General features: G+C 39.5%; 1 protein-coding gene across 2 annotated transcripts in view; it reads right to left on the bottom strand.

Moving 5' to 3' along the window:
- Positions 1 to 14,116, bottom strand: part of myo1ea (myosin IEa) — a 43,991-nt gene that overhangs the window by 11,478 nt on the left and 18,397 nt on the right. For both annotated transcript variants that reach the window (XM_067485635.1, XM_067485642.1), the window contains exons 5-16: positions 11,723 to 11,810; positions 10,186 to 10,275; positions 9,223 to 9,354; positions 8,780 to 8,914; positions 8,395 to 8,527; positions 6,256 to 6,452; positions 6,088 to 6,168; positions 5,380 to 5,466; positions 5,187 to 5,270; positions 3,699 to 3,866; positions 2,546 to 2,631; positions 147 to 228 (exon numbers count right to left, since the gene is read on the bottom strand). In XM_067485635.1, coding sequence (XP_067341736.1) covers positions 147 to 228; positions 2,546 to 2,631; positions 3,699 to 3,866; positions 5,187 to 5,270; positions 5,380 to 5,466; positions 6,088 to 6,168; positions 6,256 to 6,452; positions 8,395 to 8,527; positions 8,780 to 8,914; positions 9,223 to 9,354; positions 10,186 to 10,275; positions 11,723 to 11,810 — 1,363 coding nt within the window. The remainder of the gene's footprint in view (positions 1 to 146; positions 229 to 2,545; positions 2,632 to 3,698; positions 3,867 to 5,186; positions 5,271 to 5,379; positions 5,467 to 6,087; positions 6,169 to 6,255; positions 6,453 to 8,394; positions 8,528 to 8,779; positions 8,915 to 9,222; positions 9,355 to 10,185; positions 10,276 to 11,722; positions 11,811 to 14,116) is intronic.

Here is a 14,116-nt window from a genome sequence, read left to right as displayed (position 1 = left end):
ACAAGGAAACACCAGAAAAGAAGAAGATGGTCATGATGGTACTGAAAAGCAAATGCACATATTATCTTGTCAAAAGTCTGATCTCACTTGCTTATGCGGAAGGGAGAAAACTATACACACTCACACACAAGCGTAACTGAACACACCTTTATTTTGCTGCCTGCAGTTGTGGGTCGACCCTTCTTTTCAGCGTTGAGGTTATCTGGAAACAGTGTTCGGATGAAGGCGCTGTCAGGGGACATAGATGAGGACACGGAGTTAGGACTGGCACAGATCATCCTTATGTCAACAAAACCAAAGCGTTGGAGGCTCAAAGAGTGACTCTAATGATTAAAGAACCAAGGACATTTGAGGTCACGGGTAAAAATTCCTGAACTACTTGGGAAGGTCTGAGTTGGGTGTTTGTGGGAAAACAAGGGTTTGTGCAAACACTTTTCAGTGCAGAAGGATTCCAAGGCCACTGCTGTATGGAGGAAGGTATGCTATTATTTGACAGCAAGCTTGGTTAAAAAATACTTTTGATTTAAATTTGGCCTTTTTTCCTGTGAAAGGAGAAACAAATAAGAAATCATTGTGTAGTTGAAGGGTGTACGTCCTCTTTTTCATGGAGCACAGAGCAATGAGGCCCATTATATAAGGGTTATTCTGAAATTAGGATTTGGTGACTTTTTTTTTTTATATTCAAATATGAAGATATTGTTTTTAGGAGGTAGAGGTCACATTTGAGCAAAGCTTTGAAAAAATACAGAGAAGGAATCAAAACATCAGTACTAAGATCTAAAGTCTGTAAGACATAAAATGCTCCCCTTTCTCCACAAAGCCAAAATATGTAACCAATAACAACATACTCTGTGTGAATGTTCAACCACTGCTGATTCAAACTCTCTCCACCCCCAGCAACACTTGATATTTTGGTCTAATCCCAAGGCATTCAATGCACTTCAACTTTTTGTGTCTTATTGTTGTGTTATTATTTTATACTTTCTGGGCTTTTTCATTTTGGGTGTTTTTATGTTTCAGCCCCTTTATGACTTGTTCCCAAATTGGTTTTTGTTTGATTTTCACTTCAGACAAATGGTATCGACAGAGAAGAAAGGATCAGCAAGTTTTGTGTACAAATACACCAGACTTCCACTAATACTGTCCAGCTGACCATACTGGTCACCCCTTTCTTCTCTCTCAAATGAATGAGGCTGTTTCCTTCCTTCTTATACTTCCTTTAAGTGTGAGTGTGCCAAGCTCTTTTATCTATGTGTGTATTTATGTTCAAGCAGGAAGTGAAGTGTGTGTATGAACAGCAGAAATAAGTTATCTGAATGTTTTTTAACATATGGTCAGATATTCCTCCTGGTTACAAACTATGCAAACACACCTACAAATGATTGTATTGCTCTTGCCTATACCGAAAACATCCCAATCTGCTATTGTGGCCTTGTGTAAAAATTGTAGATTTGCATAAAACTGAAGAGATGTGGAGTGCAGCTAAAATTGCCCCAAAAGCATTATACAACATGCTCACTGAGAGTAAAAAGAAGAAGAAGAAAAAAAAGCCTAGAATAACTGGACTGGACTGGACTGGACTTGAAGCAACAATGAAGCTGGATAACGTCTCCTAAAAATTATGTTTCCAAGTAAGAAACAAAATGCACTAGAGAAATTATTATATAACAATGCAACAGAGATGATGTTGAAATGACTTTATGTGAATGAGAGTCATTCACAAAAGATTTAATCGGAATATGTTGAACCAAAGCAGTTCTGTGGGGGACCAAGAAAGATTGGTCCAAAACTCCTCCTGAATGTTGTGTAAGTGTTATCCACAGCTACTGAAGGTTTGGCTTCTGAAGGCATTTTGTTGCCAAAGGAGGTTCTGTTATTAATTCCATGGAGTCACTTCTTCTACCATCACAGTGCACGTTTAATGGGTTTGTTCAACAAGGACGTTAAAGATTAGAAATAATTGTGTACTGTACCTATGACACATATGATGGTCAGACCACAATGTATGACCAATTAGTGCAGAAAACCTTTTAATTCAAAGCAATTCACATACTTTGTCTTGGCCCTGTATTCAGCAACATGTTTCGGAAATGGATTTTGACATAAACTCCTCGCATGCCTCACAAAATGTAGACACAAACAGGGGTGAGCAGTGACTTTGGCCTGCAGGGGGGTTAGAAACACAATGCAGGCCCAGATAAGCACAGATGGCCACTTAGACACAAAGAAAACCCAAGAAACCAAAACACCACTTTGGTGGTGGTTGGGGACCACTCTCCACAATGTAGCCCCACAGGGAGAGAGCACTTGTAAGGTCAGACTGAGTATAGCTCAACAGCCGCACGCTGGGACAGCAGCCAGACGTGACTCAGGGCAGAGGGCACAACATAAGAAATCCCTGCATACTTCTGCACTGTCCTGACAGTTTCCAGATGCACTGGAACGTCTGATGCACTCATTCAGATGGATTCAATTATAACCATATGCATCACAACAGATAACTCCCACCACAGGTCGGTGCAATGTGCAAATAGGAGTTACTTACATTTCACTGCTCTGCATCAACTCAATGAGGTCAGTAAAAAGGACGTCTCGGTTCCTCTCACAGAAACCTTCTGCATCGTAGGACACCTGCAGGAGGGACACAGAGAAGGTTTAAAAAGTCTTAATTAAGAAAAAGGATGAGGTTGAGCTGTTTGAAAGCTCCAGCAAAGTGAAAGATAAAACCTATGTGAAAATAAGAGTTGGAATTGATATTCAGGCCTAAATCAGTAGCTTGAACTTTATGGGAAAAGAAAATGAAGGGTTGCAAATCCAAACTTAACACCTCCCAGGATTAGTTTCCTTGCAAAACCAGCAGTGGTTTAAAAGTGTATAAGTTACACACTTTACGTTATTTCTGCTATACAGTAGGTGGAGACTGGAGGAATGTTTTGAGCCCAGTCATGGGAGCCCCTCTAAACTTTCTGTCAAGCCTCATTAATCCTGCGGCATGTGTGCCAGGCTGAGGCCACTGCACATCTGGAGAATGACACGGGACAACCTCAGTCCAGACCACTGAAATAAAAATGAATAAAAAAAATAAAAACATAAAAAATAGATGTATAATGAGATGTAGTGTATGAAAGAGCTCAGGCTGATGGAGATGACACCATTACATAAGGGATGGGAACTGCAACCATAAATAGCTGAGGAGATGCGAGATGTGCAGGAGGGAGCTGTGTTAGCTCAGAACTGGAAAACTTAAAAGAACAAAAATGACGACACCGAGCCCAGAATTAAACTTCCAGCTGCACAACTGTTATTTATAACCACTCATACAAGTGGGAGCAATAGGAACAGCTCTCATACCAACACCATAAAGAATGAGACAAAGAATGCACAACCTATACATTTACAGTTGATACCACAGCAACGACCAGTAAATGGAGTTGCTGTAAGACTTATTTTGAATGTTGTAATTCTTCTGGCCAATGTACACAAGCATTAGCATGTAGAAAAAACTTGTACATATACTAATTGCCAGTGTTCATAAATATTTATGACCAAATGTTATTTTACTTTTATATGATATGAATGTTGGATGGCTTCCATTTAAACACAGAGGAGGACCTGCTCTCGAAAACAACATGATGTAAGCTGAAAAAGACTAGTAAGAGATAATGTACGTATGCTGTGCCAAGTGCACTTAAACTGACCTTGCCAGCATAGTGGTGGATGATGAAGCCCTGGTTCCAGCTGTTGAAGTGCTCGTGGTTGTTGGTCTGGGCCCTGAGCTTCTGCAGCATGGTCTGGTCGGCCCCCTCGCCCACTGCGTGCATGGTGGCGCACACATCATCCAGAATGCACATGATGCCAGGAGGATTCTTGGACGGCAAAACAACGTTTTGTCAAACAAAACAAGAAGATTGGAATCTTGGGCTCTGGAAAATTGTGATCAGGATTTGTCTCTCTATTTCTGGCATTTATTAATAACAAATACAGTATGCAAAGATTATTCATGTACGTGTTTAACAAGCATTAGTTAGTTGTGGGCCTAATATGTGAAGAATATTGATTATTAAAAGAATAGATCATAAACAATTTGACTTTTTAACATAATGAAGGTTCAGCTACCAGGTGTAGAAATTTCACATTTCTAGACTCTAGACAATTAAAGCTTACGTAAAAACAACCGTGGAGCTTGACGTCATCATATCTTAAACATAACTCCCACACTCTGCCCCGTCTGACTCCATTATGTCCAAAGCTGATCAGTGGCCTTCAGTTTGCACAGTGGCAACAGTGTCTGCACCTCACAAAACACACGTCTCTGTCACTGGGTTAAGTAAAGTGCATCTGGTGGTAAAGAGCTGAACTGTCAGCCACTGCTCCTCTCAGATGGAGGTTTGTTTTAAAGCTCTTGTTGTGGATTTTATGGATTAGATCTCTCAGTGGGACAGATAAATCAAATTAAGAGGTATATCAGCACATTTGAGGTTATTAAGCTGCAAGTCGTGGCAACAGAGCAGAAACTTGGCAAGAACTTGAGCAACTCAGTTTACAATTTGAGGACAATAAAACTAACAAATGTTCATAATAAAAAAAATGCTTATATTCTAGTAGTTAATTGATCCAGGGAATAATAACACTGTTTTTAGATAAACAGTTGCGCTCCCAGCAAAACATGACTATTTACTTTACTATTTGGAGAGAAATTAGAAAAACAAAAACTGAATTTGAAAGTGGAAAGTCCTGATTTGAACCACATGGCTGAGTTTCTGATCTGGACCAGATATCAGTTCAACATTTTCTGTTTTATTCTCCTATTTATAGTTGGTTTTATCAAGTCCTCATATGCTCAGGAGCTGTGCCGGATTGTTTCTGAGTGTTTTGTTCAGATTTTTACCTTTTGTCGTTGTTGTGTGAATTATTGCACACGTGAGCCTTCTAGCCTGTGTATCTGATGATTTAAGCTGCTACAACATATTTTTTCTTTTTGAGTTATCTGATTTAACACTCGAAATAGGAGAATATTTGACATTGACAGTAGTCGTCAAATACTTTTCTCTTAATTGGCTGTTTCGGCTCTAACCCTCATCCACTGGTTACATGAGTTTTCTATTATCAAAAAGGCAACATAGGAGTTGAGTGAGTTCTTAACTGTCTAGTTTGTTTACTTTATTATGTATTTAAGGTTAATTTACTTTGCTCTCGATGAGATCGCACACAATCTTGTTGTTGAAGTACTCAATAGGAGTCCACTTGATGCCCTCCTGTACATACTCCTCCTACACAAAGAGACATGAAGAAAGAGCTGAGTGCAGGCGTAAAACATCCCGAGAGGCTGAAAATAAAACACCGAGCATAAAGCAGAAGAAGAATTTGAAGGAACATTACCTGCTCTGCCTTTAGAGTCAGCTCGATGAATATCTGCTGGAGCTTCTCATTGACAAAGTTGATGCAGAACTGTTCGAATCCATTTTTCTAATGAGGAGACAACATGGTTAATAGACTCCCTACAGCATGGCCTTCAGTGGGAAACGGATTTCCCCTGGGGCCCCTTTGTTTGCAGCAAGTGCTGTATACAGACTAGTTTTAAAAGAAAGAGTCAAACTGTGTCATTCGCAGCACAATGAACCTCCAGCATGAGAATTATGTGACGGTGGTCTGAATCTTTCTGTCTGATAGGCCATAGCCAGCTGAATGCAGCTGGCGTCTTCTTTCATTGTGTACACAAAGAGAGCCCTTCAGATTAGCTTACAGTGGATAATGTTCTGTCGTGTCATGGTACAAACTAACAACTTCACAATAAGAACCTAGAGCTCTTTGCAAACCAAAACAGTATAGAAACATTTTCATTTGTTTTTTTCAATCTCAACAAGTCCAGAACTTTTCTCATAACACAAACTAAACATACAAGTAATCAGATTAGAAGTCTGCCATCCCTAATCAGGAGATGGGACTTAATCCACATGCTTAAAAAATTAGTTCCATCCTTTGTGTTTAATCTGTTCAAATGCTCAAAGTTAATACCTGTTCATCTAATTTATGTGTCGATACAGAGCTAAATTCCAGTAGCCTCGTTCTGGCTCGTTAAACACTTACTTGGAAAATTTCAAATCCATAAATGTCCAACACTCCAATATTTAGCTCCTGATGATCCTTCACCATGGCTTTGTTGATGGACTGAAATCAAAGGATTGTGTTATTAAAATATACAACTCATATCGGTTGTCACAGCTTGATCATCGCTGAGCTCTTAAGCAGTCATACCTCAACAAGAAAGTCAAACAAACGTGAATGCAGGGCTTTGGAGAGGGCATCACGTGTGTAACACGCCTGCTCCACATTCAGTGTCACGTCAATAGACTCCTTTGCACTCCCCCACTTGCTGTCCATCTTTCGACTCGTCAGTTTCTCCTTCAGACGGTCCTGGTCAATTCCAAGTAAAAACGCAGGAAAGGCCAGAACTGGTCAACGACAAAAATGAAGAAAACAACACTTAAATGAGACTCTTTTCAAATTTCACTGGTAACAAAAAGCTTTGATAATGTGTGTGCTCATTTTGAATGACAGTTGGAGAGAGAAAAACTGTATTAATTTATATAATTTATATACTGACTAAAGTCTATATAAAGAATTCCAACATTTGCATGCCCGTGTCCCTTAAATCATTAAAAAGGCCATATAATATATGGTTCAAATTACTGTTAGACATGTTGTGTTGTTGCTGTGCAATTATGAAACAGTATGCAAATCAAGATCCAGGACTGAATTCATTTGAAATGGCTTTTTATATAACCACAGCAAAGCAGGGAGAACCACAGCACCACCGCTCCAATATATCTTTTGCACTGCATTTACTCTTATCACTTGGTGATAAAGCATCGAAATCACAGCCCCTACTGATAATCACAAGGCGCTAAACCACTAAATTGTAGCGATTCTAGACCTTTAAAATTATGAGCTTTAACATTACAGCTCAGTGCAAAATAGAAGAATAGCATTATGCTAACCCTTCAAAAAAGATGAGTGCACAATCATCTGCCCCGACCTGGTGTTGATGTTGTCCCTTGGGAGCCCCTCCCTGCCTTATTACAGTGACTCATTTCCCCTAAAAGGAAATAGCTCTCAGGCCTGCAGACTCACTGTGTCTGGGAATGCATCAGACCACTGCAGTAGCTCCCCTTTTGGGACGTTAGGGTGTGACTGGCCATATGCCTGCTTAAAGCATGAGGAAAAGTCACTGTGTGTTGGTAAGGGAAGGTATGGATTGCGTACTGAAGGCTGGAGGCTGTCACGTGTTGTGTATGTGAATTTCAGGAACAATGCACATGTTCTCCCACAGGACATTTGTTAGTCAAAGCAGCAGTGGATAATCACAGTGATAGGATGGAGTGCTGTCAGTACAGAGGTTTGTCAAACATGTATCTTCACTCATTTCAATAAGATGTGACATATAATGATTGTAGCACTTTCCTTATCCAACACTGACTCAACCTAGCTGTAAATGAGAATATGTTTTAGGCAAGGTGGTGATGAATAAAGAAAAGAAAACTGTCAAATATTCTTATCCATCCCATTTTAAGGGAATATTTGACCCTTTCTGGAAAGTGTTCACTGTTTTGCAAAGCGTCTACTGACACAGATGGAAATAGCTAGTCTAGTTCTGTCTGGAGATAATGAAACCCACCTGCCGATGCCTCCAAAGCTCATTCACTAATACAGATTTAACATGTCTGTTTACTACAACCTAAGCAGCAGAAAAGCAACAGGTTGTGGTTTTGTAATGGTGAGTTTGTGCAGAAATAGCTCTCAGCTTGTGTTTCTGATGGCAGGACACTCTTTGTGCTTAAGTTTAGCTAAACGGCAGCCGACTGTTCTTTCATATCTACATACCTGTATTGTATGAGTATTGAGATTTGTTTGAGTTTCACATTCATTCAATGCCATTACAAATTCAGATTCAGCAGAAAGGCTTCTGACAAATGTACAGTCCAGTTTAAATTACGGTCAGGCGACTTTAACGACTTTAATTTAAAAGTTGGTAACTTAATAGCTTTTATTTATTTTAATGTCTTATTCTGATGAATTGCTATGAGTTGCTGTAACTTCAAAAAAAAAATTTCTCAGTCAACAGTCAGGTTGGATAACAACATGCTGGTCACACCACTGTTTTAAGAGGAAACTGTGTGTTGGACACACACAGCTAACCATCAGGGCAACACCTATTAATTACCAAAATAAATAAAAGGTGCCAGCAGAATGCCTATTTTTACCTGCTCTTGTGACTAAATGTTAACAGAACAACAAAAAACCTACAACAGTTCATTTTTTATGCTTTGGATGTTGTTGCTAACAGTTTCAAGTGTTTAGCTTTGGTGTGAACAAGTCCTGGTGTCATGTACTTACACTCTTCACTCTCCACAGCAGCATAGTTGCCAGATTCCCTGAAAGTAATATTTCCGAGGTGCAGGACTCCAGCCACAATCTGAAGCACCATGGCACGGTCCTCCACTGAGATGCCAATCACATCCATGGCATGCTGGGAAAGCAAAGGAAAAAGATCATGGTAAATCAGGGCCCCAGTGTGGGTTTACGTACTCCTGCGGTACCTAACTCATGGTCTCTAATTACCCCTGTTGCGGTTTGAGTGATAAACAAGAACAGTGGGAGATCATTGGAAAAGAAAACAAAAGAGTCGGGAGGGAGAATATTTAAGAGAAGACTGTGAGCCGTCATTTTGGACACCAGTGAGGGCGTTGTGTTATTGCCAGTAGACGAGACAAGATCGTACCGTTGTCTCCTGGAAGTCACTCTTGTCATTGATGTCGTCCACTTTGTAGGAACCAGACTGATTGAGGTAAGTGTAATAATCCAGGCTTGTGATTCCCAGGCTGCTCTTCTGTTCTCCACTGGCTCCTTCTATCAACTGTAGGGCAGAAATCAATGGTGAACAAACGCTGTGTGCTCTGGTTCATAAATTCGACTTTACATAAATCCTGTAAGTTGTTTTATTTTTGTACATTTTCTAAGCTCCATCTGTGTGTGATGAAAGTTGTACTGTGGCAAAGCTAAACTGTTCGATCTTTTCCAGGGACCTCAGGCCACACACAACAAACACGGACAGATCCTGCTCGTTCAGCCAAAATGGCAAATCGTATCCAATGTGTCCTGAAATTCCCTCACAGATGCTCTTTATGACCCGTATCAGTCCAGTTCCCTCTTTAGAAGTCTCACCTGATAAAATATATGGAAGCTCCTTTCTCCAGGATTCCTCATGACAACACGTGACTTTTCGAGAAGAAAGTTGGAGATTTTCCCTCCATCTGGTTCACCACCGGAGCTGAACTGGATCTCAAAGTATTTCCCCTGGTAGATCAAAGCAAGTGTATTTCAGAATTGGAACGTTTGGCAGTGAATATTAAAGCCTGAGCTATAGGATCTAAAAAACTGGCACCTGGCTGTACTAAGACTTCTTGTGGTGTGAGGGTTTACATTTATCTAAAAAATATGATCCTGCTTTTTTATCGTGCTCTCTTCTCCAGACAAGCCTGTAATGTCTCTTCCAGGCAAACTGAACACTGAACAGAGACACCATTTATCCCAAGACAGGACCTCAGAAGTAGTGATCTCAGGTCATTAGTGACAAACCAAAAGTATTTTCCCAAAAACTTGACCTGAAAATATCCCAGCAACTGAAACAATGCTACTTTGTGTACTAACCTGAAGCAAAGAAGCTAAAGCTTTAAAAGCTAAAACATTTCTGAGGGAATATAGTTTTTACAATATGTGCTTTGCCTTAACTTTACATCCTAGTTTAAAAACTTCCCGTATAAACAGTGGACGATCGGTCTTCTTCTGCATGGATGGATAACTGAACACGGGCCAGAGCACCTGAACTTACTGTTTATATGTCTTGTTTATTTGTGGTTTGAAAAACCACAAAAGATGCAAAGTGATCCAAAATGATACACAATGACCTGAGACTATCCACAAGAGGTTCAAAACAACCAAAATACACAAAACACTGAAAAATAGACATAAAATGCACATGCACAGACAGAGAACAAACAAATCTAAAATTATTACAAAGAACCAAAATGAAAGTGTGTGTGTATATGAACACACTGCTTTGATCCATAACAATAGAGCCACAACATTTGGCACCGCGATTAAAAAGAAGTAAAACGGAAGCCTTACAAATCTGCTGGAGTTGTTGTTTCTTACAGTCTTGGCATTGCCAAAGGCCTCTAGCAGCGGGTTGGACTGCAGGATGATGTCTTTGACGTGCTGCAAGGAGAAAAGTCCAAAGAGTTGTTACATTAGCTACGTCACAGACAGACTGCAGAGACACCACACACTCACACACCCTCGCTGACATGCTAATGTGTACGTCCCTGGAATTTCCACTCAAATACAAGCATGTGTACACACACACACAGACACACGCACAAAAATGCACATCAAGAGACAAGACACAAAATGTCTGGAGGACATTATCTTTCCTGTGAGCCATCTGCATGTCAAAAACACATGAGCTTTAAATCAGGACAGCAGACACAGCTATTCCCACTTCCATTATTGTACACAGAAGTTATTTCTTGGAATACTTTTTCTTGTTACAAACTTAGTCCTGCCAGAAAAAAATAAACATCCAAACATCCAAACACACTCTTCACACTTCACGCTATTTATAGATGTTCATAGTTATTTCTTACTATTTCATGGTGTTCTACTGCTGAATGTCGTCTTTCAAAAATAAAACAATACTGTTATGTATCTGTGTATCTTGTTAATCATATATAAATATTGATGGATATAATTAGCTTGTGAAGGTGATAATGCACTGACAAATGAACAGATATGCTACTGGCAGGAAGTTTTTTCCAAACTATTTCACACCTATGTGTAAAAACACTGTACTGTAAAACCAAATGTGTGTGCTGTCCCGAGCATTCAGCACAGCGTATATAGCTGAGGTGAATGAGAATCGAATCTAAACAGAAGAATATGAGAAGTATGCCTGTGCAAGTCTGTCCACTGTCTAACCAAGATAATTCTAATAAGAATTTGCTTTAAAAAGTGGACGTTCAAACTATAACTTAGTTTAAAAATAGTTATGTTCATAGATATGACACAGAGGATTTACAGTAGTTTTACCAGTTGGACCACCAGCTCTGCTTAATTTGAAGCCTGAAGATGATTTGTGATGTAGCAGGGAGGATTAAATATATAAAAATCCCAGTGCCATCATGGTGCAGGCATTTCCTTGTCACACTTTAGATCTTTATCGAGCTTAGGAACCAGACATCTGCTGGTTGGAGAGGCTACCAGATGGCTAAAGGGGGCTGGGTGAAAAAGAGGCTGCTGATGGGCTCATAATGGGGTATAGGGATGATAAGATGAGGAGGGAGGGAGAGATACTGTAGGTGCAGGAAGGATTTAGAGCAGCAACAGGTGGTTTTACTTTATACAAATGTGCACGGATATAACAAATCATGCTGAATTTGGTAATGGTTCTACAAGTAGGAGGCGAAAAAGTGCAGATTCCTTTTCAGATTCCTCCCTTTCTTCTTTTTGTTGAAGCTGATAGAAATCAGTACGTCCTTATCACTGGTAACTCATATTACAACGTTATGCACACTACAAAAGTAATATTCCTTGAAAAAACATACATTCATACATTTTGTGCATTTTTTACATAAGGTCCTGAAGGAGACACAGCAGCTCCTCTCACCTGCACTTTAGGTCCACCTCCTGACACTCTGGAGATGTAGCCCATGATATATTTGGCTCCCACAGTCTTCCCTGCTCCACTCTCTCCACTGAAAAACAGACATAAATGTAAGCACGCAATCTTACCCTCTGAGTCACATTACAATCCACCCAGTGTATCAACTAATTACATGAGATGCCTGCTGCTCTACATGCTTAGACCGTGTGACAACATGCATATGTGATTCATACTATACTTTTCTATTGTATCCGATGGCTGTGGAGTGACTTTGCACATTTTTTTGTTTTTTTTGTCTGTCCAAATAGCTACGTGTGACAGAGAAAGGCTGTGTTTATTGCACCATCCTCGCTAATCTATTGATCTGATGAACCATTATGAAAACACAAGGTATCCTCTGAGGGACATACTGGACTCACTTTAATGTATTTGCTCATGCTGCTTCAGGCTTTTTCCCTGATCCCATTCATTGTTTTGCCAGATGCATCTTGTTGATTATTCAGCCCATCTTATCCATCTGCGTGTGGTCTGAACAATTAGCACGCTGAGGAAATGCTTGGCCCAAAACATCCATGCATCAAATTATGTTCTCTGCCAAAGACAGATGATTGGATTTTCTGAACACACATCAGCCAACTGGACGTTTTGAGCCGCTGAGCATAGCAAACATTGTAATGCTGCTACTTTAGGTCACTTTTGATGTCCATGCTCAACCTGTTAGGATATTACTTCATTCCTCATTCTAATGGTGAAAATCCTGATTTAAATATATTACACTGTTAATCTTTTTGCTGAAAGAGCAACTTCAATTATAATTTGTCTATTTGTGTTTTTGTAAGCTTGCTTCAAGGCAAAGATGAACTTTGGCCCATCAGTCACAGTAAACCTGATAAAGCAGCAGGTACAGTCCCAGGCCCTGTTTTCATGTGTACACCCTCCATTCACTGTATGAATCGAAATGGGCTTTTGAGCAACTAGAAGCCATATTCACATTGAAGGGCAAATGACTGATAGCTTTTGTCACGTTTACAGATTTTTTTCCCCCCTCATCCAACACTTGTCTATTTTCCTCCTTGCCTTTCACTTTGCCAGGGTCATACTTATTTTGACATATGTGGTTTGGATATCCATGAGAGTGGAGTCTGTTTTTTGCTTTCTGTGCCTTAAAGTAGAGTCAGGTTGGTAATGCCTCTGTGAGAAACACAGCTGCAGACTGTTAGAGGCTGCCAGAGGAAGTCATGGGAGCCACTCTATTACACAGCAGTCTCTGCATGGCTGAAACCCTGCCTCCATATTTCATATAAGTTCTTCTGAATCCTGTGCATGGATTGTCTGTGCTACTTCACTAAAATTATATCAATTAACATGAATTAGGGGAACTGAAATGTAGACTTTTAGCTTTAAATGCAAAAAAATCCCTCCTGAGCTCCCTCTGAGAACATTGTTTCTCCTCCTGAAAGTTATTCTCAGAAAAGCTATTTTTTGCAGTAAGTTGCTGCAGTAGTTGAAGTCCCACTTTGGGCCCCCAGAGGGGCGAGTCTTGTTGTTGTGGAGCTCAGAAGCTGAAGGCATTGTTAACTTCTGTAGAGATTTATTAACCAAACAAGGAGTTAAACAATGGAACACAGAGGCAAGGAGGTTTAAGTAATAGCATTCATAAATCAATACTGGCACCAGCTATGATAAGGATGCACAGTCAACACTGGCTTCTAGTGGCTTTAAATCTAATAAAGATTCCAACTTTCCCACACAACTACTTTAAGTTATATGTTCGGTACAGTATGTTCAAGTTGACTCTTTTTATTTGTTATGAGAAAAAAACAAGAACATTGTATTTGTAGCATTGTATTTCTATACTTCTGAAGACTGTGGTTGTGTTATTAAGGATTTTGACTACAGTGGATTAAAATAAGAGATGAGTATGCGCAAGATATATTGTAAAATAACTTTGTACTTGCCTGCATGGAGTGCTAGTATACAAGTACTGATCTTGATTTATAAATGGCAATCAATGTTTATTTCTATACTTCTGAATACTGTGGTTGTGTTATTAAGGATTTTGACTACAGTGGATTAAAATAAGAGATGAGTATGCGCAAGATATATTGTAAAATAACTTTGTACTTGCCTGCATGGAGTGCTAGTATACAAGTACTGATCTTGATTTATAAATGGCAATCAATGTTTATTTCTATACTTCTGAATACTGTGGTTGTGTTATTAAGGATTTTGACTACAGTGGATTAAAATAAGAGATGAGTATGCGCAAGATATATTGTAAAATAACTTTGTACTTGCCTGCATGGAGTACTAGTATACAAGTACTGATCTTGATTTATAAATGGCAATCAATGTTTATTTCTATACTTCTGAATACTGTGGTTGTGTTATTAAGGA

The sequence above is a fragment of the Channa argus genome, chromosome 2, assembly GCF_033026475.1.
Source record: "Channa argus isolate prfri chromosome 2, Channa argus male v1.0, whole genome shotgun sequence".
NCBI lineage: Eukaryota > Metazoa > Chordata > Actinopteri > Anabantiformes > Channidae > Channa > Channa argus.
This window is presented reverse-complemented; position numbering and strand designations above follow the sequence as displayed.